Source organism: Natator depressus, chromosome 5 (assembly GCF_965152275.1).
Source record: "Natator depressus isolate rNatDep1 chromosome 5, rNatDep2.hap1, whole genome shotgun sequence".
In the NCBI taxonomy this organism is placed as follows: domain Eukaryota; kingdom Metazoa; phylum Chordata; order Testudines; family Cheloniidae; genus Natator; species Natator depressus.
This window is the reverse complement of record NC_134238.1, coordinates 71,771,852-71,799,337: the sequence shown is the minus strand read 5'-3', so window position 1 is coordinate 71,799,337 and position 27,486 is coordinate 71,771,852. Positions and strand designations below refer to the sequence as shown.

Genomic DNA, 27,486 nt, shown 5'->3' with positions numbered 1-27,486 from the left:
TGAAAAACACAAACAAGCAATTTATATTTTTAAGGTGCATTATCCCTTTTCTGGTTTAACTGGCATATATTATGCTATTCCACATTGTGGAATAGCACACTCTCTTAGAGGAAAACATTATTTTAAAAAAAAGATTTAGATAGAATGTGTGCAATTTTAATGCCTTGACTTACTACTCATGTTACTAAACATAAGCATGTGCTTAATTGTTGGCAGGATTGGGGCCTAAACTGCTTGCCAAGAGAACCATATTTTTATCTTTTTAATGAGTTAGAGAATCTGTAGAAGTTAAACTCTAGCCATGGGACATGTGAATTGGTAGGATATTGTCTACTTACAAGTAAGGCTAGCTATTAGTAGTGCAGGGTTCTGTTTGTATAGTATCCTGAAAATGTAGAGGTAGAAAATAATAATCTTGATAGTGTATGAATATTAGTAGGAGGTATCTGTAGAATTGATGGGTAGAAGCTGGATTTGTAACATGTAAGAGATGGCATAGAGCATTCTGGCTTGCTTTAAAAGAAGTAACCACAAAAGTTGAAGTGTTTTTATGAAATTATTCTAGGCATATTCTTCCTTTTGTATATCTGCAAAATTTAACCTTTTGCTTTTGTGAATGAGGGTGGAAGAAGAACAGAACCCATCTCATTAACTATAATATATTTATCTGCCTGGTTATTCACCACACATTGCTGTTTCAAAGATGGAGTAAACTGATCAGAATCTTATCTTTTAACAACTATATTGACTTAAAAAAAAAAAATGGAGAGAGCAGCCATTAGTAGTGATGAGGCTAATTCTTCATGTATCTAAAACTATTTAGCATATGGTGCTATTTTAACTAGCAAAAATTCTCTTATTCCCCTCTTGAGAGGGCTTAAATGCCATGTAGTCATGAGTCTGAGAAAAATCAAATTATTGGAGTAAATTTAACAAAAAGGGATGAAACATCTTTTTAAGATCTTTTGGATTTCCTGGCCACGGAATGTGGTGTTCTAGGCATGGTGTCGCCAGTATATGTGTAAAGCATGTAGTCATTACCATGGTCTGATTTTGTGTGTTAGGTGACAGAATGAAAGGCCACAATTGGTTGGCAACTAACTCACTTTTGGGTTAAACAAATATTAACCCCACTTCTGTGTGTCACTTGGTCCAGACTTCAAAAGCATGCTATTGGATAAGAGTTTGATTGTTCTGATTTTAAACTTGACCACTGCACCATGTTTCTTTCACCTGCTATTTTGCTTTTTGTCGTTGCACATTTAGCTGGCATGTTAAACTGCTCATGTGCTGTGTTTGTACAAGCTACCATTATTTTTCATTATTTATTTGCTTTATTAGTGAACATAAGTATTATCTTACTTTTAGTGGCTGCTCTTCACTGCATGGTTTGAATGCCAAATAATCTTTCTTCTCAGGCCTTTCAGGCTCTCTTTGAAATGTCTGGAGAAAGGTTTAAATAATACACTATGTGTGTATGTCTGGGCATACATTTTAAATCAGTACTGTTTTCATCCATTACATGTGTGTGTTGCTCAACTGTGCCAAGTTACAGGTGTTGCTGGGCATCCGGCTTGGGTTATTAAATTCACTTCAAGTAAGTACCCAAACACTTTGGATTCCTTTTTAGCCAGAAATCTGTACGTTTGCCTTAACTACATTAATCAGTTTAGTTGTATTTATTCATAAATCTGAGCTGGCCATCTTTCTGTAGGCTCTCTAGACAGAAATACAGAACCTACTGAATTGGAGATCACTGTCTGCTTGTGCACACTTGCTCACTCTATGTGGGCCTTTCACTTCCTGAAGCGTATACATACCTGCCATACCGAACATGTTTTGAAAAACAGTTCCTTCACCCTAAAGCAGCGGTTATAAAAAGTTCCTGGTGTGAATATCTTTAAAGAAAGATAACAGAATGCTAGAAGTTGCGAAGAAAATTCTGACTTGGTTGGTATGGTAGGGGCAGCTAGAGATCAGCACCGCTAGATAGCTTTGCATGTAATGGAATCTTAATACTCAAGGAAAACTTTCAAAATTCTGTGAAACTATATAATTTTTTCTGAATTAAGGCAGCTGACAAAATACAGATATTGTCTAATTTCCTTTTTAGAAAATAGTTATTCTTGAAAAGAATTAAATGCTTTAAAAGAACTTAATAAATGACAAGACACGGAGCAAGTCTACTCTACTGAGCTACATCAGCACAGCTGCACGTCTGGTGAAGAAGTACTATGCCGTCGGGAGAGCGCTGTCCCATTAGCATCATTACTCTACCTCTGCAAGAGGAGGAAGCTATGTTGGTGGGAGACACTCTCCCTTAGAATTTGATTGTACGGCATCCAACATATGCATAAGAAGAAAAGAGGAAATTGCCTTAATTTACAGTTGCATGAGCCATAGCAACACAATTCTCAGAATTTGAAAACATTTTTGAGAAAAGGGTAGTAATGCCATGCTCTAGTTACAGAAGCATCACTTTCAAGCTTACTGGCAGGAGAAGGAGGAAAGGATATGCACCATGCCTAAATGCCAGTTTAGTCAATTTTGAATTTATTTAAATTGCCTCCTTTTGACTGATGCTCCTATTTCTTTGTTCAAGAATGAAATCAATTAAGTACTTCCGGTCTGAGGTTTTGTTGGAGTGTTGAGCTATCTCCAGGTTTTGCAGACTCAAAATAGAAACCGGCTTTGTGTGTGTGTGTCTGTGTCTGTGTGTGTGTTTGGTGAAGTTAGCCACTTTATCCCAGTCTTTGAACAAGGGAAGACTAATAGATATTGAGAGAAGGAGCTGGGAATTCTTGGGTTTTGTGTACAGTTATTTGATGCCATACACTATATTCCCCGACTAAAAGTAGAGCAAAATTCCTTTAAGCCTAAGTAAGCTGATATTTTCTTTAATACAGACTAGGTGAAACTATATTAAACCTGCCAAAAACCAGATACCTCTTCTTGGTGCTGGGGTTCCCCTTGACTGGTAACTGAAGCCATGAAAATATCCAATCGATTGGCTATATTGAAACTTCTATCATTATAGGAGAGAACATTCTTGCCAGTAAGAACTCCTTTTAGCTCTCTCTTTCCACCCCGGGACTTGGAGCTGTTGTTTCATTTAACCTTACTGGAAGTAGTCTTCCTTTCACAGAGATGGTTCTGACACCCTTGTTTAAAAGTGCTATATTCTGAGCGATTCAGCTGGGAAAAGCCAAATCAGTCTGTGCATGTTGTGATTGACTGGGCGATTTGGCTGGGATTTCCTAGTGTTCTAAATTCCCAGCTTGTCTTGTTTTGTATTTTTGTCTCCACTTGGGATATGTTGCAGCCATAACAAAACTTGTAAAAGCTCAAATTCAACTATATACGTCTGGGAACAATGCTATGTTTAATCTCACAAAGTGAGAATAAAATCTCCACTTTGAACATTTTACAAAAAAACCCCCACATCTGTATTTGGACAGAGTCACCCGAACACTAATGTGGATTCCAGAAAGCGTCGGCGAATCTAATCCTGTGGTATCCAAAACTAGATTTATTATCGTAACTCTTGGTCTGTTTGTGACAAGCTGAAACCCAATCACTTTCACGTAATTACCATGTAAATTTATCAGTCTTAATAGGGTAGATATGCCCTTCCCGTGTAAAATCAGACCAGTTTAAGTAACTGGATGGAGTGCATTTGTGCCAGAGTGACTTGCCACCAGGAATGAATACAGACCTATTAGGCCATTTTCCCCCTCGTGCATAGTTCTGCTGAGATTAATCACTGAATTTAACTGGTATTGTCTTTCAAAATGACTGGAGCATACAGTGCCTACTTTGAAGAAAAAGGCATGAGTATAGCACTATTGACATATTTTACTGTAGCAAGAGACAAAATTGCAACATTGCAGCTCTGGAGTCAGAATTGTTAAATATTTTTACCACAATTTCATTTGGAATTAATTTTTTACTTACTATGTCTTCTGAATCCAACCAGGGCCATGCCTTGTTTGATATTAATTTTAAAAAGAAAATTGTCTTTGGCTTGGCAGAATTCACCTGAATTTGTATTATGCCACTCTCAATGACACGTGTGCTAAAGTAGCTCAGAATTTCCTCAGAATTTAGGCTCGTGGATTTCTGTGTTAGGTGCTGTCTTTTCCCCCTTTCCCGTCCTAATCGTTCTTCCTATTATGTTGTAACTAAACTAGGACTTGCCATCTATACAGGCTGGAAACGCAATTCACTGACTCCTAGGACAACCATTTTTCCTTGTCCTGGCTGCCGGCATGATGTGGATCTCGGAGAACGTGGCATCAATGGCTTATTTCGAAATTTCACCCTGGAAACTATTGTGGAAAGATACAGGCAGGCAGCCAGGGCAGCCACTGCTATTATGTGTGATGTCTGCAAACCTCCACCTCAAGAATCTACAAAGAGTTGCATGGACTGCAGTGCAAGCTATTGCAATGAATGCTTCAAAATATATCATCCTTGGGGAACTGTAAAAGCCCAGCATGAGTATGTAGGACCAACCACTAACTTCAGGCCCAAGGTAAGTGGTTTTTAATCTGGCATACCTTGCAGATCTTTTCATTTCTTGTATCTGACCTGATGCTGCAGAGCAAATGTTGCCCATAAAAAGTAATTATCTATTGGATAATCTTACATTTTTGATTTCCATCACAATCATCTATTAAATGAGTTGTAAGATTTTGCATTAAAGTTATTAATCTGGTGCCAAAGAGGTAGGTGTTGACAAATGCAGGGGGAACATATTGGAAGTGGACTATAGACTTTGACTGCATCAAATTAAATGTGTCGGGTGTGGGCCTATCAGATGAAGGTATGGGGCTTTTTAAGAACAAGGTGTTAATAATTTTAGTCTGTTCATGGTCTTAAATAATGTGTGTGTTAAAAAAAATCATTGCAGTGGGTCTATTCTAGAAAAGTAGCACAATAATAATAGTTTTGTAGCAATAGTTCTTTCTTTCTCTCCTCCTCCTCCTCTGCTGCTTTCTTCCCGCACTCTTAGTGGTAGCAAAAGTGAGTCCCTGGCACAATTATGTGGTAGGTGTGTGGTGGAATGTGTGGTTCCCATGTTGAACTTAAAACCTAAACTGTGTAAATGTCCCCATTTGATGACTTTGGTCACAACTGCCGTCCTTCCAACATAAGACAGCTGGAGAGCACGTAACAATCATCTTTGTAGCTTATTAGGTCCCTACAAACACCAAAAATATTGCTGAATTTGTGTAGCTCTTGTGTCTGTGTACCCAAGATAATGTAGTACTGCTTTCTTAAAATATTAATCTTCTAGTTCAGATATTAATCTTCTTTAATTTGGTTCACTATAGGCTGAAAGGCATGACTAATCTGGTCCAAATATGTATGCGTCAAGTAACTGACCTAGAGAAAATGTAAAGTACTTATAAAATCAGGGAGGCAAATAGACTTACAGGTTTGGATTTTCTTTTTATGTAAAGGTTTGCGTCATCTGGAGGTTTTATGCTAACAGCTACGTATTTTCTATTAGCAGCTCTTTTAAAAATATATGTTTAAACTTAAGCAGGACTCTAAGGTTAAAATCTAGTCATGGTTCTATATTCTAGAAAGTCAAGGCTTAGCAGCGAAGCTGAGTTATAGTTCTGCAGAAGTTTTGTGTAATTTGAAACCAATTAATGTTCTTTCACATTCTCTTGCTATCCAGACTACTCTAGCTGCTTCTACTTCGTTATAGTTATTTAATCTTTCTCCTTTAGAGAAGCAGACTGATCCAAGTTTAGTGCAGATGGAAAGCGTGAAATTATTAAAAATTCTGTTTTTAGTATTGTAGGGTTAATTAACTTAATATGATTTTTTTAACAAAATAGTCTCCAAGATTAATTTACATGAAAAAATTAATAGTATTCCTGCAATCTGACAGAAAATCCAACAGTACCAAACTATATAATTCAAATAATAATGTAAAATAGGTAATTGAATGAAACAAAACTTTGTTTGCATGTTTCTTACGATACTTTTTTTTTTTTTTTTTTTTACTTGTAAAGACTTTTTGTGTATGTTGGGAAGAAAATCTCACTCTCTTTAAAGCCAAAGTGATGGTTTTTTGTTGTGTTGTTGTTGGGTTTTTTTGAGAGAGGCATTTTACTGATAAAAAAACATTTTTACTTGTGATGTCCATTTTAAAAAAAAATAATCTTTGGCTCTCTAGACTTAGTAGTCTGATCAATAATCAACAAATGTTACTTAACTCTCCTCTAATACAGGATATCATTGCAGCAAATCCTTGTCATTTATCTAAGTTCAATAGATGTTCTAATTTCTTAAAAAAAAAAAAAAGACTTCTAGTGACTTTGACGTCTTTCTGAATTCTTCCATATATTCTGATGAGTATAGCGATTTACAAATATTAAGTTTTGTTTTTTAAAGGATTTAAAGCTTAAACCAAATCTCTCTTTTGCAGGCAGAGGCAGTAAGGGGGAAGAGAGAATGATTTTGGTATATTGTGTGCGCATATGGTTGTGACATAGAAGAAAGACGTTCTTGAAATGTGGTTTTTTTTTTTTTTTTGTTTAATGCAGTTTAATGACTATGGCTTAAACACGTCAAATTATTCAGGCATCACTCTCAGAACAGACCAACATAGCTACATTAAAGCTTTTGTGATGGCCTTATTGAGGGATGCCAGCACTTTTATGTAAGATTAAATGTGCACTTGCATCACATGGTTTGTTAGGCCATAACTTAATGTGTGAAGTATTAGTCCTCTAAACAACATTCCCAGTCATCTATTTGATTAATTTAAAAGCAGACTTGATAGGATTTGGTGATGTGTGTGGTGGGGATGAGAGAAGAATATACTATGATTGTTCCTGAATTGAGAGAAGGACAAGATAATCTTCTAGGTTTTTTTCCATCTGCACCTTGTTAGAGGGCTGTAACTTTCATTTGATTGTAGTATGAGACAAGATGAGGAGTAGAAATGTGATCTGTTATAAGGCTGGGCATTCCTGTAGAAAAACGGCTTTTCTTCCAAACAGTGGCTGCTAATGTCCTTATGAATTCAATCCTCATATTTTGAGGTTTCTTTAAAGGAATGTTATTAGGGCTTCCCTTCTTTTTGCCAGCCCAATAGTCTGTAACCATAGAATCCTGAATATTCATACTTCTAGCCTAACGAAATTGTCTCAGAAGCACCTTGGTAAATAGGTTGCCCTCTTCAGTGAAAAGGCTAAAGAAGATCAAAGTTGATACTTGGAATTCAAAAGTAAAAGTTTGCTTCATTTGAGGACTGCATCCCTTGCTCATTTCACCTCTGTTCTTCTATTCACAGGTCACTGGGTAATATTTCTTTTCCCCCCTCCTGATATCACTTGCAATGGATTATAAATAAGATGAATGTAAATTACTTGAGCTTGCACTAAAGTCCATGAACTATGGGATTGGTTTACTGTTATACTGTATCTTAATGAGCTGTTAAATGTTTTTTTCTGAAATACAGTTGCATTCGTATTATTTTTGGCAGATCTTGATGTGTCCAGAACATGAAATGGAGAGGGTAAACATGTACTGTGAAATTTGCAGAAGGCCAGTGTGTCATCTTTGTAAATTGGGTGGGTCTCATGCAAATCATAGAGTAACAACCATGAGCACTGCCTACAAAACTCTAAAGGTAAGACTAAATGTCATTTCAGTTTGTCCTAAGAAAGCAGTGTAAGGTATTGCATGTTATAAACACTCCCAGGCTTTTGCATTTAGAGGATGTCGTAGTTAATGCCTTAACCATGTGGCTGTTGCACAACAGAACATGATGATGTAACTAGTTTCTTCAGTCATATGAGTGGGTGTTAATGTCTATCTAAAGCAATAAACTACATACTCTGGCTCATTTAAAATTATAAACCTTATCTGCTCATCTTTATAAAATGTTTCAGTTAATGCTTCTTTTAGCTCACTGTAAAGTACAGACTTCAAAAAAGTTAAGAACATGGCACTACTGACCTGTTTAGCTCAGCCCACTCTAGCTATTCCGGTAAAACAGTCTCTTGTCTTATGACTTGGGGAGGAACTGACCTAAAAAAACAAAGGTGCAAATGGAATTTCAAATGATGAAATTGTTTCTTAAATAGTGAAAAGCAAATGTGTCTGATAGCAGAAGCAGGTTCTAGAAGCCTAAAAGAACCACAAGTTAAATTAAATCAAAACTGAACTACTCTGCATATATGTAGAACTGTAGAGCAAACTTGAAATATTTTTTTTCTTTTTTGTGGGGTAGGGAAGTGGGAGTGTTGTTTATCTTAGCTACGTGGTCTAGGATAGGGTTCTTTTTTCATTCAATTTCCAGCACTGGCTATTTATGCCACACTATCCTTGCAGTATTTCCAACTTTCTGGTTCTGGTGAAAAATAATGAGGTGGAGAAGCAAAATATTCAGAAACTCCAAACAGCTCAATCTTAATTAGTCTTGGAAGATTTTTATTGGTAACTTTTGGTTAAAGTCAAATTCACTGTGTACACAAATCAATGCACAAATTTCCATTGATGATGATCACAATTTACATGTAGGCAAAGAATGAAAAATGCTCCTTGGAAACTTACTAGAGTTTAATTTAAGGACAGTTTGTATTTTACAGTTAAAAATTTAACTTTTTGAATCTTAGTGTCTACTGAAATTAAATTATTATATGACACTCCCTCCACCCCAGTAATATCCTGCAACTGTGAAAATTTAAATAGATAAAAATAGAAATGCTTAAAACTAAATGTTGATAGTTACCAAATAACATAAAAAAGTCAAATTCTGCCAGCCCTAATCATAATTACCGTAGTGTTTTTAAGATCTTATTTATATAAATGAAATATAAATTTATTAGTAATTATCACAAAGACCTTAAATTTCACTCTTCAGGGTATGAGAAAATTGGTTTCTGAGGTTGGGAAGAAATGTCCTTCGATGGTGTATGGTACAGTATAGCATGAACTTAGGTGCATTATAGAGATTTTTCACCTTCTTTGGAAACATCTGACACTGACTACAGATCACCAGGTAGAATTGATCAATGACCTGTCGTTCCTGTAATCTGTTGCTTATATATAATCCATGGCTGGCTGTTGGGTTTCTGTAAATAGGTAAATTTAACTGAACAACCCAAACTGAGTATTGGATGTCTGTCTTGTAGATGACTTACGTGCACCAACTGCCAATGCAGGTATATTATCCTGTTTCCTCTAACTTACTATTCTGTTTCTACAGGAAAAACTTTCAAAGGACATAGAATACCTTATTAGTAAGGAGAGCCAGGTGAAAGGTCAAATTTCTGAACTGGGTCTTTTAATGAAAGAAACAGAGGTAGGAATAACTTTATTGGTCAGATTTTGTTGTTAGACATTCATTCTCATTCTCTTTCTCTCTCTCAAAAAAAAGGTTGTGCTCTTTTATGTGTTTTCTCTAGACTGTCATATTCTATCTACATTGTAAATACAAATTGTATATGTTCTGCAAATTGGGATGATGCTTCAGAGTAGAACATTACAGTGTGAGTGACATTGTACAAAATAATCAAAAGTTGCTTGGCTGGAGTTAAAGTACTAAATTAATATCTGATCACATCCAGTGATGAGTTGCCAAAATCTTAACAACGAGGGGGTCGTTGCCCACGACTGCCCCCAGAACCAAGCAGGAGGGTCTCGTGGGCCACTGTAGTGGATGCCCATCCCGCCCCTAAGAGCCAGAGGGACCTGGCAGGGGGCGAGGTGGGGAGTCCCGGAGGTGCTTACCTGGGGCAGCTCCCAGGAAGCATCTGGCAGGTCCCTCTGGCTCCTAGGGGTGGGGGAGCGTAGCTAGGGGTTCCCCTGCATGCCCCGCCCCCCCGGGTTACCTGCTGTGGCACGGGTGGCCCTCCTCGTCGTCCCCCCCCCCCCCGCGCCCCAGCTCTCCTCCGCCTCCCTGGGCCTGAGTGCGAAGCTGCCACCTGCTTCTCAGCCCACCCTGATTCGCGGGAAGCCTAGGGGGGCGGAGGAGCAGAGCGGGGTGGTGCGTTCAGGGGAGGAGGCAGAGCGGAGGTGAGCTGGGGCCAGGGGTGGGGCAGGGAGCTGCCTGTGGCTGCTCTGCACCCACCAAATTTTCCCCTTGGGTGCTCCAGGGCTGGAGCACCCATGGAGTCAGCGCCTAAGGCGCCACTTCTGGCCGGTTAAATTTAGAAGCCCTTTTAGAACCAGTTGTCCCTTGCGGAACAACCGGTTCTAAAAGGGCTTCTAAATTTAGCAATCGGTTCTAGCAAACCGGTGCGAACTGGCTCCCGCTCACCACTGATAACATCCCCTTATGCTATATATTTTTCAGGACAGGGAATGTCTTCCAATCTGCATTGGGTCCCCATTGAGCTAGAAATTTATAGGTGCTATGTTCTACAGCTAAATAGAAATAATATTCAATGACTGTCCTGCAGAGAAGGAACTTGATCTAATAGGTCTCTTCCATCTTAAATTTTAGTTAGACTATAATACAGTCAAAATCAAATTTAAGGAAGTAACAGAATGAGAAAGTAGGAAGTTCAGGCTGGGAAAAAAGCTTACACATGAGACATAAGGGGCTGAGAAAAAGCTGGTATTACATAAGCAGAGAGAGTGTTCAGAGAGAATGGAAAATATAATAGGTCCAGGAGTTTTCACTTTCCATATTTTAGGAAATCCAGCTTTAGTGTCTGTCTTGGGGAAATATATAAGCTTAAAGAGCCGCTGACACCAGGAAATTTTTAAAAAATCATATTTCTACTCTCAATATAATAGAAATAACTCTCCATTTACATGGGGAATATATGTGAATATTAGCTCTAAGGAAACTTTTTAGTGCTCTCCAGGGCTTAAATTATTCCACTCTCAAGTACATTTGTTGAGCTGCCATCACAAAAGTTGTTCACGAATCAGTTTAAATCGTTGTGGGATGATGTAGGTGGAGAAATGCCTTGCATTGGTTCAAGGGTTTGCAGTGGATGAGCAGAGAAGCATTTTCGTGTTCACTCATCGAACTACATTAGAGTTGTGAAATTGTCATGACAATTTCCCAACTCAGGCACAAAATCTACTCCGTTGCTCTTTATGTTGATGATGAAAATACTGGTTTCAGAGTAACAGCCGTGTTAGTCTGTATTCGCAAAAAGAAAAGGAGTACTTGTGGCACCTTAGAGACTAACCAATTTATCTGAGCATAAGCTTTCGTGAGCTACAGCTCACTTCATCGGATGCACATGCTTATGCTCAAATAAATTGGTTAGTCTCTATTTATTTGAGCATAAGCATGTGCATCCGATGAAGTGAGCTGTAGCTCACGAAAGCTTATGCTCAGATAAATTGGTTAGTCTCTAAGGTGCCACAAGTACTCCTTTTCTTTTTGATGAAAATACTGACGTCTGTTTTGCCTATCAAAAATTATTTGCCATGAATGAGTAGAACTTTGCAATGCTGTTTTGAAAATTTTTCATAAAACATCCTATTGCTTCCCATAAGATTTCACAGTACTACAGAATGAATTCTTTTGTTTTTTAAATGCACTTTGTATTTTGTAATAGTGCAATGGTGAAAGAGCTAAAGAAGAAGCATCTAATAACTTTGACACGCTGTTTGATGTTTTGGAAGAGAGGAGATCAGCTGCTCTGAGGGCAATTGAGGCGTCCAAGAATTTAAGACTAGAGAAACTCCAAACCCAAATAGAAGAATATCAAGGACTTCTGGAAAACAATGGTCTTGTGGGATATGCTCAAGAAGTACTTAAAGAAACAGACCAATCTTGCTTTGTTCAAACAGCAAAACAGCTCCATGTTAGGTATTTAATTATCTTACGTTATAAAGAGTGTTTTAAAAGTTTTGTCTTATTTCTATCATATTTTTCACATGTATTAAGATAGTGCTGTTTGTTAAATAAAATTTTGGATGTAGCTGATGCTCATTGTATGGAGGTTAATTTAATGAGCTCATTCTTACTGAGGTGGCAATTCTTAAGTTGCATCGTAATATAGGAAACAATTTATGGAGATGAAAAGTCAGAAATTCATCCCTTGCAAAGCGACAAAGTGGAACACTGTTGGATGAATATATATCCTGCTGTTGGCGGGGAGACTATATCATGAATTTGCAAAGGGATAGACTTGATGATCTAATAAGTATCTTCTGCCTCTAACCTCTTTGATCCTAAAAGCTGATCTCCATTAGTGGTAATGAATATTCATCTTGTTCTTTAAGCTGCTTTTGTGGAGGCATGTTTACACAAACTGAAATGTGTAAACAGAAATATCAGTTTTAATCTGTTACCTTTTTAGATTTCTCTGTCACGGTGTACAGTGTTTGAAGTTTTTGGGTGAAATCCTGGCTCCACTGAAGTCAATGGGAGTTTTGCCCTGTACAGCAGGACTTCACGCTTTGTATTTTAATGCTGTTTTCGATACACTCCGGGTCAGATTCACGAGAGAGATGAAGGTGCTTTAAAGAAAAGTTAGGTGCCTAAGACCAACATTTTGACACCACTAGCATTCACAAAACCCCTCTTCTGTAGGTGCCTAAGTTCCCATTGTGTCTAAGTTTCTGCTGGTGGGTATATGCAAAGCCACCTAAATCTTGACAGTACTGAAAAATTCGGTACCTAGCTCACACTTAAGTCCCAGTGTTCCTCTGCCTATCCCTTCTTGAAAGGCCCAGTCTGGTAAACATGCTGCATCTGGCCTGGAGTTAGGCATCTAACTCCCTTTTGTGGGGCAGGGCTTAAACCTTTCTCCTTAGCATTTGCTGTCAGCTAGCTTAGGTGGCTGCCTGCTTAGCATGCTGGCTTCTCTGAATCCCTTCTTAGGCACCTAACTGTCCCCATATATTGTATAGGGAGTCTGGCGTAGTGAATTCCTCTAGGTGCCTATTAGGAAGACTAAAAGTTAGGTTATGCTGTGCTCAGAGCCTAAGAGTATGTCTACACTGCAAAACCAAAGAAGACCTGTAACAGTGAGTCCCAGAGTATGGGTCTACAGACTTGGACTCCTGCCCATAGGGCTAAAAATAGCAGTGTGGGCATTCCTACTCGGGCTGGGATCCAGGCTCTGAAACCCAGTGAGAGGGAAGGGGCTCCGAGCCCACCTCCAGCCTGAGCAGGAAAGTCTATGCTGCTATTTTTTTGCCCCATAGCATGAACCTGTTGACCCAAGTTCTCAGACTCCTTGCCACAGAACCTTTTTGGCTGTATAGACATACCCAAAGTCTCATTTTCCGCCCCCGCCCCTTGTGAATATAGCCCTACTTTGCTAAATTATATATCTGTCTATGTATCTCTCTTTTTTTTTTTTTTTCTCTCTCTCTCTCTCCCTTCCCCCTCCCCGCCATTTCAGAATTCAAAAAGCTACTGAATCTCTGAAGAGTTTCAGGCCAGCAGCTCAAACTTCTTTTGAAGACTATGTGGTGGATATAACAAAGCAAGAAGAGGTTCTTGGAGATTTGTCCTTTTACTCCAGTGGTAAGTTCAATAAAGGGGGTTGTTTTTATTACCTCTCTCCTGAGTTGTGGCCCTGGTGGTGTTGCTAGCTCTGACGGGAGGCTAGGTTTAGGTAGGATTCCCAAGCTCTTCAGACCATGGCTGCAGAGTTCCTTGATGCGCCTCCCAAAAGCTGTTTTCCATCAGAAAAAAGCTTTTTATGAAGACAGATTTCTGCACTCCCAACAATATGTTCTGAAACGTCAAGCTTCTCAGTCTCGTAGCTCCATGTTTACGAAGGGTATGACTGCCATAGCAGCACACCTGTGGTGCTGCAGCTGTGCCACCATAGTGTAGATGCTTCCTAGATCAATGGAAGGGGTTTCTGCATCAATGTAGTTAAGCTACCTCTTTGCGAAGCAGTTCCTATGTCACGGGAGAATCCTCCTATTGACCTAGCTGCGTCTACACCAGGAATTTAGGCCCTCCTAACGCTGATTAAGGCTGTGATTTAGTCACGGAGGTCATGGATTCTGTGACTTCTTCCACTTCAGCTATCAGCAGCTGAAGCCAGAGCTGGCGGCAGGACTTTGTGGCCCCACCCTGCAACTGGGGCTGGATGGCTAGAACCAGTACCCTGCAGCCCCTGCCCCGTGGCTTTGGGGGGAGCTGCAGGCAGGCTGTAAGCCCTGTTTAGGAGATGCAGCCAGCTCCATAGCAGGAGCTGTGTGGTCCCCATGGCTGTGCTCCCCCCCGTCCCCCGGCTGCGTCCTAGCCCCGTGGCTTCTGTCAGGGGCTGCAGCGGGGACCATGCACCCCCCTCACACGTTCCAGGGCTGTCTCACATCGTGTCTCTCCTCTTCTCCTCCCCCCCCACCCCATCCGGGGCTTGGTAGGGGCTGCAGGTGTGGCCGTGCACCCCTGTTCCACAGCTGTGACCAACTCCGGAGCGGGGACTGTGCGCCCTCTGCTGCGTCCCAGCCCTGCAGCTGCCGCAGGGGCTATGTATCCCTCCCATGGTTGCCTCCAGAGTTTGGCGGGGGCTGCAGCCAGGGCTATGCACTCCTGTCCTGCAGCTGCGGCCAGATTTGGGGCGGGGGGCTGTGCGTCACCTGCTGCAGCCACTGGAGCCGGGGCTCTGCCCCCTGTTGGTTCTCCCCCACCTCCCTGATTCCATTCCTCCCCCCTTTAGCCCTGCTCCAGTTATTTTTTAGTAAGGTCAGGGACAGGGTCACGGGCTCCATGAATTTTTGTTTATTGCCCGTGACCTGTCCGTGACTTTTACTAAAAATAACCGTAACAAAATCTTAGCCTTAACTATGATGCCCTGGGTGCAAAATTTTTCACAGTCCTGACTGACGTAGCTTGGGTCTAATTTTTAAGCATAGACTAGGCCTGAGAGCATGAGTGGAACTCACTGCATGTTAAGACGTAGAATCGTCATAACACAGAAAATGGAAAAGTACTATTAGAGAGGGTGCATAGCAAACTTCAGTTTTGGGTAAAAATGAGATACATAGAAACGTAATGTAATCTGGCACATAGAACTACTTTACAAGTAACCACAATAACTGACATTTGTGTTTAGAGGTATTAATACCAAAAACTATTTCAGTAGCTGTTTGCTAATACACTTATACCAGGATTGTTCTTTGATGGTTAGAAGTATCTTTTAGACTGGCAATAATACTTGGTCTAACTAGAAGTTTTTGTGCCTTGCACAACATACATAGATTTTTTTTTTTTTAAACTTTCTGTAGTTTCTTGACATTTTAAATATATAGAAAAGGAATACTGGAAACTTTCAAAATGAGTACAGAGAACATGTCTTTCACCATGGGAGGAAGAACTTTCCATTACTTCATAAGCCATTTGTACACCAGTGATATGTAGTTCTAAAACTAATACTAATAGCTGCTTACGTACAAAAATATTTTTTTTTCTTGTATCTTATGGCTATTTCAGGTCTAGATGTACCAGAGATCAATGAGGAGAGGAGCAGAATGTATAATAAAGCTTTGATCTGTTGGGAACATCTAGTGAAGGAAGATTCAGCTGATACCTATATCCTTGAATACCGTAAACTTAATAGAGAAGAGGAGAATGCAACATGGCAAGAGATTGAAGCCTGCAGCAAGAGTAAAGTCATCTCTGACCTTGAAAATAACAGCAGCTATGCCTTTAGAGTCAGAGGATATAAAGGATCTATCTGTAGCCCCTGGAGCAGGGAAGTTATTTTACACACACCTCCAGCTCCAGGTATACCAAGTTTCAGTTAATCCATAGACAACTGAATCAATATACAATGCCTCCAGTTTCTCTTTAACCTATGCCCATTTTCAAGTACATTTTAAATTTACAACCTGCTGTCATCCTTGTGGTGTGTGTGAATGAATAAATAAGTATTGCATTTATTCATGAATTAAGGTTGAGACTAGCTGGCAGTCAGCTATAAGAGTTTTACACTGTCTTGTATTGCACTACCAGTAGTTTATCTCTTATGTTAGCGCATCTTAGAAAAATTGTAAGATAAGTACAAAAAAACTCATGGTAAAATATTGACCTAGTGTGAATTTTTTGTGTTTGTTTTTTTAGTCTTTAGCTTTCTTTTTGATGATAAATGTGGCTACAACAGTGAACGTCTCATGCTGAATCCAAGGAGAACCTCTGTGGAAAGTAGGGCTGGATTTCCTTTGCTGCTAGGGGCTGAACGTATCCAAGTGGGGTGTTACACAACTCTGGACTACATCATTGGAGACACTGGAATCACAAAAGGGAAGCACTTTTGGGCTTTTCACGTGGAATCTTATTCATACTTGGTGAAAGTGGGAGTTGCATCTAACACTAAACTACAAGAATGGCTCCATAATCCCCGCGATGTAACCAGCCCAAGGTAAATGTCGTAGATCTTTGTATAACATTTTTTTAAAATGAGTGAATCTTTTAAAATAAATTAAAGGGACATCTTTCCATTTGGTAGAATTAAGAGTTGACCTTACCTCTAATTGGTTCCAATTAGGTTAGCTTCAGCAATTGTGTGTGGGGGTGGAGGGGTGAAAGAAGAGATGGGAAGCAATCCAGGGAACCTCTGATTTAAAAAAAAAATTACTGTACGTTTTCAGCAGTTGATTGACTTCCTGAGAAGCTAGCAATTAATATTGGTGTCTAAATTATCCAAAACCCTAGTTTGTCCCCTGGAGACAATTGAAGTATATAGGTGTCTCACTTTACATAGCTTTCCATGACTTTTCAGATATTGCAAGTGTCCAGGATATCATAGGCTGTGGTAAGAAGGCTTTCCCAGAGTTCAGTGGGCCTGTTAGGTCGTGGAATAGACACTGTAATAATGCCCGTGACATGTTTTTTTTAATAGTCAACTTTAGTGGACCTCACAGTCTCACTGATTGCAGGCATAGCACTACACTGGAGTAAGATTTTCTGGCTTGGTAGCAGTCAAGGGGCAAAGTACAAATGAAGGACTTCCAAATATATTCAGTCACAACTGTAATAATCATGGATGCATCTACCGTGAGATGGAGAATCCATGTGAAGAAGTTATACATTCAGGGCACTCTGGTCCCTCCAGGAATCAAAACTTCACAGATAATGCTGTATGAACCAGAGCACTGCAAGAGGTTTGTGCAATATATCTTGGAACCATGCTACCTGGACAGATTTCCAAATGGTCTTGTGAACAAGGAGAGGATTGGGAATCAGGAGCTCTGGATCTAACTTCTGGCTCTGCAACAGATTGTGTGCAACCTTGATCAATTCATGACACTGGTACCAGTTTCTTTTTCTGCGACAAAAGGATAGTACTACTTTACCTCACAAAGGTCTTGTGAAACTAAATTCACTAACATTCAGGTGAGGTCAGAGACTATACTGATGAGCTCTATGTGGAACTCTTTAAAATAGAATTCCTAATTTCGATAAGATGCACCAGTTCTGAGTTGTCAACTCTGGCAAGACCCCTTCAGCCTGATGAGACTAGCTCCATCAATCTTTTATAAAAGTCAAAAATCAGAAAACCCCTAACCAATCTCTGAGTCAGTGAAGGACTAGCAGAATTGTTTGGTATGAATGCTGAGCAGTGTGCACCATGTGAGGAAGTCCAAATTCAAAAGTTTTCCTCCCAATGCTCATAAAACAGTTTGAGATTGGACATCCATTTTATGAGCATCTGTTGCAGATTAAGAAGTTAAATACAGCATTATCTGTTTATAAAATACTTCAGTTTAAAATAACTGAAAGCATTCGGACTTTGATTTTTTCATTGAGAAAGTTGTGCTCTTTGATTCTAGATATGAACAAGACAGCGGTCATGACAGTGGGAGTGAAGATACCTGCTTTGACTCATCACAGCCTTTCACATTGATTACTTTAGGCATGAATAAATTCTTTATTCCCAAGGCACCTACTGCTCCCAAAGATTCTGCAAATAGAATTCTTCCAATGCCATCTTGTATAGGAATCTGCCTTGACTGTGACAGAGGCAAAGTTGGATTCTATGATGCAGACCACATGAAATGCCTCTATGAGCGCCAGGTAGACTGCTCTAGTACAATGTATCCAGCCTTTGCATTAATGGGGAGTGCAGGAATTCATCTTGAGGAAGCCATCACAGCAAAGTATTTGGAATACCGAGATGATATGTAGTGCAAATATCTACTGGTACTGTTGGTGAGATGAAAAATGTGAGCAGAAGGATCTGCCTTAGCATTAAGTCTTGATTAATTACATCATATCTCCTAAGTGCTTTTGCTGCACTCATGCTTTTGGGTCATTTTTTAATCATAGAAACAAAAATTGTTGTCCAACCTCTTCCGCCTTTTTACCAACTTATATTGCCCATAAGGACATTCTTCCAGTCGCCCTCCTGCCTTTCTTTGATTGTGTGGTGAAACTTGCTCCTCAGAGTTTGATTAGCAACCTAATTGTCTTTCAGGAGCTGTTGGTTATATAATTTATATCCTTACTTAGCTGGCTCTGCTGGTTTCACTTTTTTTTTTTTAATGGAGTCAGGGCCCACATAATAGTGCATTTATTGTGATTATCTTTTGTGTGTCCTTTTATTTTAAAAGAAGCTTGTCTGAATGAATTTGAGTGGTCAAGCATTTTTGTAACTGACTCATGAGCACCAGTGAGATGGATTTTTCTGTGCTAAATAATGTTTGCACCAATGGAAAATGCAAAGCAGTAGGAAATCAAAACTGCACTAAATAGGTTATATTTGGTATGTGTGTGTGTGGGGGGGGAATTATTGTATCTGATATACATTTAGATTGACTATAAACTAAAATTATGACTTCCAGAAACTGGTGGATAACTGTACAAGTGGTTAATAATGAGGTTCTTAAATATCTTTACTATCCCAGGTTTTTAGTATGGACTGTATAAAGTATATTTTTAAAAGTGCAATTTGTCTTGAAACATTGGTCTTCAATGTCTATGAAGCTCAGTTATCTGCATGTAAAATAATGGCTCCTGGTCTTTTGCTGGGAAAAAAACAAATGAACTGGCACAAATGATAAAATATACATAAACAACTTTTTAATTAAAAAAAATCAGGTCTTTCTGTTAATACATGTTTTGTAAGTTAATGTTGTCTTCAATAAAGGATTGTTTTTGGTAAGAATGTGTTAGAAAAATGCACTGATTACATTTGAGACATTCTTTCTTTGCCTTAATGTGTCTGTTTAGCTCAAACATTTGCTTGTTGTTGTATTAAAATTTTCTAATATTGTGGTGTTTATATGTTTGAAAGCAGTTTGTGCAAAAATGGTGTAAATATCTGCACTGTTACCATAGCTCGTAAGAAACATGCATCTCTAAAATTGAAAATATTCCTGAAATATAAGGTAATTAATAACTCACTGTTCTTGTTTGGTTGTGATTGTCTTGATGGATGTAAATAGTAAATATGTGAAGTACATTTATTAAGTATATAGTATTTAAGTAAATACTTAAATGAAACCTGAAAATCAGTGTTTTTTTTTTATCCAAGATTGAGGGTATTAATCATTCTGGATCATAAACCTAAATGAATGCAAGGTAAAGTTAATGTTTTATTTGAGATTTGCCACATATGCCAGAACTTATTTATTAGATAGTGACTAATAAATAGACTACTATAAAAGGCCAACATGCCTGTCAACTGAACTATGATCCAGCTTCTGACATTGCTATTATATGCATCTCCTCATTATTTGAATTTAAAATTGTTTTGCACTGGGGAATTACTTGAATACTTTGGACACATTAATACAGTAATAAATGGTGCTTGCTCCTTCAGTGTATTAAACGGAAAACATACTACCTTGACTGTACAGAGGCAAACCGTTTTCCATTTTTCACAATAATTGAAAAAGTGTCATCTTCTAAAAACACAGTTCAGTGACACTTGCCTATCCAAATATTTTGAAACTAATTTCTTGCTACAAAATAGCACTTTACAATGTAGACAAAGCTAAGAATTGTGTGGTATGTTTGGATCATTATGCAATATAGCTGCTAAACAAACAAAACTGTTGGTGACTACTGTGGTCTGCAAAGCTCTATACCGTATAGGCATAAATCATGGAAGATGCTTTTCTTAAACATCTAAAGCTTTACCCAGAATATTTTTGAACAAGACCTTCTTGTTCTTAAGTGTAAATGTAACTTCACTTTGGTTTTGCTTTTTTAAAATAAAAACTGAAAAGTAATGTAGCTGGGTCATTCACATTATTACATTCTAGTTCTTAAGCATTTTGCTGTTAAGATGTGGTAATTTCTTACAGTAGCTGAATGTTGGTTTTTAGATTGGGGGAAAATTCATGTTCCTAGTGTAAGAAAAGTCTATTCAGTTATGCACAGATATTTTGAAGTGTGATATGTAACCCACACACCTTCTGGGTGCGGTGTCCTGTCCCATCTAGTGGCACTGAGACCACTTAGAGAGAGATGGAGTCTGCTTTACAGCCTTCGCTAACAGCTGGTTGGCTTTTAGCTCATGCAGTAGAGGTTCATGCACTAAGCTCCAGAGGTCCCTGGTGCAATCCTGCCCTCAGACAATTGGAATCTGTCGGTGTTACACATATAAAATGAGATAAATGCTTATGGCATTCTCCATAGTTCTCAGAGTGGATTAATCTATTTTAGAGTTAATGCCACTTTATCTGGAATGGCTGTGATTTAACGGTTTCTGATAATTATTGACCTCACCTATGCTGCACCATGAAAATGAAGTTATATGAAACTTCTTAAACATGGAATTTGTTGCTTTCACAACGCCCAAGTTTCTCCTATTTTGTGGCGGTGGGTTTTCTGCATTGGTCTCTACTTTTTTTTTTTTTTTTTTTTTGCATACTGAGAGCTATGGGTAAGTTTACGATATAACAAATTAGTGAACTGTGAACAAATAAATGTCAATATGGCTCGGCTGGATTCTCACTTCTGAGGCAGAAGGGCTTGGTTCATGTTTCACCCACGGAGTTGGGTTCATACGCAGTGCTGACTTTTATGAGTTGCTTGGCCTTTAGCGTTGCTCTCTACAGAGAGACTAAAGAACAGTCTGTCTTCCCAACCTTTCATCTGTGCAAGTAAACGATCCCATATACCTTTTCAAAGAGGTAAGGGGGCAGTCCAGATTTAGCCAACCCGAGTTCAAAACACTGTATTCTGTTAAAGGCAGAAATGGTGCTCTTGTTTGTATAGTGACTGCACTAATACATTATAACTTTTTGTGTAAAGTGCCTTGAGTGATGCACCTTGAATATGAGAAATGCTATTTAAAATAAGTGGTGGTGGTGGGGGGAGAGCAACTGTGAGACTACAAGTAAGTATTCTCTGAGAGTCACTTGAGTTGAGGTAGATCTTGCAGGTACTTCCTGGAAGCACATAATTTGAGGGGCATAGTTAAAGACTTTGTGGTCTCTGACTGGAGCTGGATTTTTAATCTCGATCACAGTCTTGTTTATAATTAAATCTTACTTTTAAGATTTAGGAAAACACTACTATAAATGTTTATCTGTATGAGAAAACTCAATGTGAGACTTCAGTGCAAATTGAGAGAAGTGGCTTTGGCGTGGCCCGAGGAATATTTCTAGCTCCTTGGCACTGCAATAAGGCTTTTTTGTGTCTTTTTATTACCAACCATAAACATTGCACTAGGCAAGTCCAACTGAGTATGAAGGGATTCGTTTGTTTTCGCTGGCCTATCTAGTTTGACAGACTGTCCTTATAGAATTCTTAACCCCTTCCTCCCTCCCTTTTCTACGCTGCTAGATAGAATCCTTAAGACAGAAGTGTGAGAATCTAAGGGCTTGTCTACACTGGTACTTTACTGCGCTGCAACTTTCTCGCTTAGGGGTGTGAAAAAACATCCCCCTGAGTGCTGGAAGTTTCAGCGCGGTAACATGACCATATGGACAGTGCACCAGCGCTGGGAGCTGCATCCTTATGGGGGTGGGGTTTTTTTTAGAGTGCTGTGATGCAACTACACTGCTGTGGCAGTGTTTTAACGTTGCCGGTGTAGACAAGCCCTAATTCAGTGCTTCTCAAACTTTTGTACTGGTGACCCCTTTCACATAGCAAGCCTATGAGTGAAACCCCCTGTTAAATATATTTAAAAAGTGGTTTTAATTTGCCACCAGTATTTATAATGTTATAAAGTGGGGTTTGGGGTGGAGGCTGACAGCTCGTGACCCCCCACATAATAACCTGATGATCCCCTGAGGGTCCCAACCTCCAGTTTGAGAACCCCTACCCATATGCAAAATATCTTCCTACTCCAGTTTAAAAACCGTGCTTTTGTCTCTGCCTCTGCACTCAAGAGGAAACTATTTGGTCCCTATTTGTTTGCATCCCTTGATTTAAGAAGGTGTCAGTCGCCCAGTGAGCAATGAGGCCCTCTCAAAGTTGTCCATACAAAACCAGATCTCTCTCCCTCACACCTCAGTGAGAAAGAATGGGGGTATATCTTTGAGTGTAACATGTAGTAATGTCATTTGAAAAGGTTGTAAGGGAGTAAAACTAAATCTTAATCTATTTATTTGAGCATAAGCTTTCGTGAGCTACAGCTCACTTCATCCAATGCTCAAATAAATTTGTTAGTCTCTAAGGTGCCACAAGTCCTCCTTTTCTTTTTGCGGATACAGACTAACACGGCTGCTACTCTGAAATAAATCTTAATAATTTTACTCTACAAAAAAGTGATGGAATGAAAGAGATTCCTACTAGAAAAATACACAGGAGTCATCAGTGCTTTCTAAATAAAGTTTTTCAATAAATGAAGATAAGAATGACTTGTGCAAGACCAGCTCAAGAAATAAGCATGAGCTCTTAACGTGCCTAGATATATTTATCCAAATAGCCAAACTAAGCAGTGAATTATGGAGTGTGAAGTGCCACTGCTGTTCCATCCTATATATAAATATATTTAGCCTCTTTCTCACTATGGAAAAAACTGGGCTGATAAAGTAGACCACAAGCCTGAGTCAGTTAATTCATGCCGGCACTTGTTCCAAGAGCCCTCCATTAGTACTAATGCTTTGAATACCAGTGGCAAAGGGGTAACATCCTTATTTAGGACTTTGCATATTACTGAATTGGATGCACCTGTAGGTGCTCTTTAGTGGCATGATAAATCAAGTTACTTACAATATATCCTTTTCCAGAGTATAGTCCCTCTTCAGATGCACACTATTCAGTGTTAATGGGAGATGACTGCTTGAGGCATATACAAAGGACAATCCACATTTGGTTTTTTCAATCTTCCATTAAACACCATTACATCGTGTTACATTACTCCACCTAGAATGAGGCAACACTGCACAGCTTCTCAATTATAAGCCCTATCTGAGAATTTGCCTTCCACCTTTCCTCTGTTTCCTTTGTTGGTTAAGACAAGAAATTACACAGACCAGAGTGTGGTACCTGATCTTGTTGGTAGTGTTAAACTCCTAGGAGGGTCATTTGTCCCCTTTTAAGGGACAGCAGGGCTGAGGCCTAGCTTGGGGAATTGTTTAATCAGGTAGCTACTGCCTTTAAACAATAAAACCCAGCTGTTAGGTAACTGCCTGGAGAGGAGAATTATAGAGGAGCATACAGTCAGGACAGAGGCTGTCTGGGATGGGAACAAGAACAGAGCAGAGGTTGGAGGGCTGGGGAAGCCTGTTTGAGTCACCGCACAGCCCCGGGAAGGAAGGCTGTGGAATCCTTTAACCAAGAGGAGTGAGTCTAAGAATCATGCTGTGGGAAAGATTCCAGAGAGGCCGGGGCTGGCAAGGCTCTCTGTCCCAGAGGGAACTGGCAACCTGAAACCTTGGACCAAGGGTAAAGTGGAATTGAAGCTACCTGTTGCTCAGCTAAAGCTCCTTCTCTTCCACCCAAGCCTTCTCTACCCCTACCATGTGAGTCCTCCCTGCCATTTTACCTCCCCCACACTACCACCATAGTTCACCTGTGCTCCAGCCAGAAGATGTGTGTTAGTGTCTCAGACCCTAAGTCCTTTTGTGGATCTGGGCCTTCCTCGCTACCTTGGAAAGGCATCAGAACTTGGGGATCAGTTCCCCACCTTTAAATACCCAAAACTTCTGCTGAAGTCAGCCCCGAGGGAGAGAACTGTCAACAGTTTACAGTAGGTCTAAAAGGTAAGTAGCAAACTCTCTTCCTTTTTCTCCATTACTCCACACCTGTCAATATGGTAGATTAGTACAACCTCCCTCTCTTTCCTCCTCCTTTTTGTGGTGACTTACCTTCCCCCGCCTCATTTAACCTGAGAGCCTCACTTAGGATGTGATCTAACTGCCATTGATATCAATAGAAGGATCCCATTGACTTTTCTGAGAGTTGGATTAGGCTTGCAGCAATCCCAGTTGCTACAAATTGCTTGCAGAGGTTGTTTTCCACAACAGCTTCATGTAGGGTCTTACTCTACTGAAGTCTTTTTTTCTCTACCTAAGCTTTCTTTTTGCTCTGAGTCTTTTCTCACTTTTCCTTGCAAATGGAGGAAGTCACATGCCCCACCCTGGCCACCTTTAACCTCCACCTCTCTCAAGTCCTCTGACCCAGTACACGACTGATTTCCTCTCTTTCTCTCCCTCACAGGAGCTCAGCACCTCCAGTGGCTCTGCAATAGTAGCTAATGCTCAGCTAAGGCTATAACATGAGCCCCAGGCAAAACTCTAGCAGATAACCCTAGTATCAGGCCTCCTTTCCATATATAGGTCCCTGTGTTTCAAGGTCATCTATATGTCCTTTTATTTTGAGACACCTGCTTCTATTCCGACTCCCTAGAGGATTCAAGCTTTGGTTGGACTTACCTAAGGGAGCTCCCCTTTCTTGACCTATCTAGGAAGAGAGGGAATTTAACTCAAGCATTCTCTTATGACCTCAGTATACCTGTATAGACATGCCTACCTTCTCAGGGCTAAATGTCTTTCTCCCTTTATTTGTACCTCCTTCCATTGAATCCTATCGCTAGCATGGTTTTCCTAAGGTCTGTGAAAGGAACGGGCCAGCCCTAAATTATTAATTACAGCTCCATAACTTGGTATGGCACTTTGGGGCCAGAACAATGTTGTCTTTTTGTAAAGTGCTTAAAGTCTAAATTAGACACATACATGTTATTAAAACAGAAAGGGCCAGGTAGGAAAAGCGGCAGGGGTAAGGGTGGGAGGGAAACATTAAGAGAAAATCCAGGAAACCACCATGGATGCCCCTTTTAGTTTCATTTCAGAGTAAAATGATAATTTATTACATCAGATCTAGATTATTAATGACATTTTGAAGACTGTTTGTAGCTAACAAGATTCTGTTTTGCTTTCACACACTTGTGAAATTTGTATGCTGGCATGTGTACAGCCAGCAGAAAGCAATGCTGTGTGTCGCTGAACTATTTAGACATTCAGTCTCCTGAGCTAATTAAGTGTCTGGAAGAAAAAGAAAGCTTTTAAAGTAATTAAGCTCCCCCGGAATATCCCATTCTGTTGCCGTGAATGTTGTGGGAAAGATACACATAGCTTGGACTGAACTGGCAACACTCCCTGGTGAGCTTTGCTGTGCCTGATGGTGGGGCAGTACCTGCCCGTGAAATGCAAGATTTGCCTAGGGGATCCTAGTTTCTCCAGTCCTGCTCCCTCCTCGCCTCACCTGAGGTGTCTCCCTCTTCCCATGATGCTTTTCACTGCTTTCATCCCTTCCATGCTCTTCCTTTTTTAAAAAGGACATGCTATCAGTTAAGTGCTGCTGATCCAGCATTTTGCCCAGTTGACACAGTCCTAGGAGCTGCTTGGCTGAGGGGAAGGAAAGCTAGTCTCCCAGGTAAAGCTCCCTCCTTGCCAGGCCTAGCTGTTCTCTGCTCTGCAGTGAGGCAAAGTGCTGGGAGCATGGACTAAGCAGGAAGCTGGCTGAGACCAGACTCAGCTGCCTTTGATTCCCTCCTAGTCAGCAGGTCAGAGCAGAGGAGACCATTAAAAGGTTTAAAGAAAGTAAGCTGAGTAAGTTTAAAGAAAGAATGCAGCTGAGACTGCAGAGCTGAAAATTGGGGATGACAAAGAAGAAAAGTATTGAAGACAATGAGACTTGTGTATGTTTTTACACAACTTTATACAATTGAAACCTAAGTCTTTGCAGGATCAAGGCCTGAGGACCTGAGCCTGTGCCATTAAAGTCAATGGGTGCTTTGCCACTGACATCAGTGAGTGTAGGATCATGCTGTGAGACTGTAAACTCTGCCAGGCAGGTGCTGTCTCTCATTAGGCTTGATCCAACTTGACTAAAGTCAGTAGGAGCTGGATGAAGTCCATTATATGTAAGTACAGTACCTAACACGTGGGGCCCTAATCTTCATTAGGTAATGCTGTAGTAAAAACGTGATGTCATAAATCATGCAAACTTTGGGTGTGAACATGTGCAAGAATATTTTTAACACAAGATTATCCTAGCCAATTTTTTTTAAAGCTGAGTCTCTCTCTAGCATTGTACAGGAATAGAGTAGCTACAGGAATGTAAACAGGTGGCATGGGGTGGGCTGTCTCTTTAGGGAATATCTACACTGCAGCTAGGAGCAAGTCTCCCAGCCTGGGTAGACCAACTTACGTCAGCAGTGTGTGTGGGTTCTCTGTGCAGGCTTCCTCATCTTCCTTCACCTGTTCTGCTAGGTCCTTCTCCCTCTATGATGTGTGGGGAACAGGATTTTCCCTCATGCAAATGGACAAATTTTAAACTGTGTAACAGGACTTTGAAGCTATTCAGAATGTGCATATAAAAGAGAGAAACATATGGGTGTACTGACACAGAGGGAGAATTAAAAATGGAAGTGGGTAGAAGAGAGCAGAGTATGTAGTGTCAGAGCAGCCAGTAGCAGCATCCCAGTATTGGGAAACATGGTATGTCTGCTCTATGAAGCCCAAGTAGAGTAAGGGTGTGTCTCTAATTTTATACAATCCAGCAGTTTCACCAGTACTTATTTAGTTCTGAGTGGAGAGGCACAAGATTTAAGATTGCTCGAGGTGTTGTTTGACATGGAGACAACCCTCTCTTTAATCTAGTTTCAGTGCTGCTGGTAGCATTGTTAATCACTATAGGATATACATGAGTGCAAAGACACACTGAATGATTGCTTTGAAGTAAAGCTGGGAAATGTTTCTTCTCCTTTTGAAATGCAAACCGAATAGTATTGCCATTGCTCTTGTGGCTGCCCATTTCTTTGACATGGCATTCACAATGCTGATGAATGGTAGGGAGTGGCAATCAAAAGGATTTGGAGATGCAGGGGGCCAAAATGACCCATTCTTATTTTCCACTTTTTTATGCTAGTTGTAAAGATGCTTTCCTAAGCTATGCATATCTGTCCAGGGCAGTGCGGCTTGTTGGACACAAATCAGTCAAATGTTTGGGCACTGATGGTTTAATGACCCACTCTGAGTATCAGAAAACTTTCATCATGCATGTTAGTTTTTCTCTTATTTTAAATGACTCAAGTGTGTTGGAAAAGAGATTAGGCTTTGCTAAATTCTATCTGGAAGTGTTGAGAATTCTACTGGACTTTAACCATAAGACTTTAACCTAAT

General features: G+C 39.9%; 1 protein-coding gene across 2 annotated transcripts in view; it reads left to right on the top strand.

The window, feature by feature from the left end:
* Positions 1-20,040, top strand: part of TRIM36 (tripartite motif containing 36) — a 50,575-nt gene extending 30,535 nt beyond the window's left edge. The window contains exons 3-10 of one of the 2 annotated variants that reach the window (XM_074952979.1): positions 4,209-4,534; positions 7,508-7,654; positions 9,236-9,331; positions 11,550-11,803; positions 13,347-13,471; positions 15,395-15,688; positions 16,025-16,322; positions 17,734-20,040. In XM_074952979.1, the coding sequence (XP_074809080.1) occupies positions 4,209-4,534; positions 7,508-7,654; positions 9,236-9,331; positions 11,550-11,803; positions 13,347-13,471; positions 15,395-15,688; positions 16,025-16,322; positions 17,734-18,088 (1,895 nt within the window). In that variant the 3' untranslated portion in view covers positions 18,089-20,040. Of the gene's footprint in view, positions 1-4,190; positions 4,535-7,507; positions 7,655-9,235; positions 9,332-11,549; positions 11,804-13,346; positions 13,472-15,394; positions 15,689-16,024; positions 16,323-17,733 lie in introns of both variants that reach the window. The other variant, XM_074952978.1, reaches the window with a different exon arrangement.
* The last annotated feature ends 7,446 nt before the right edge of the window (positions 20,041-27,486 follow it).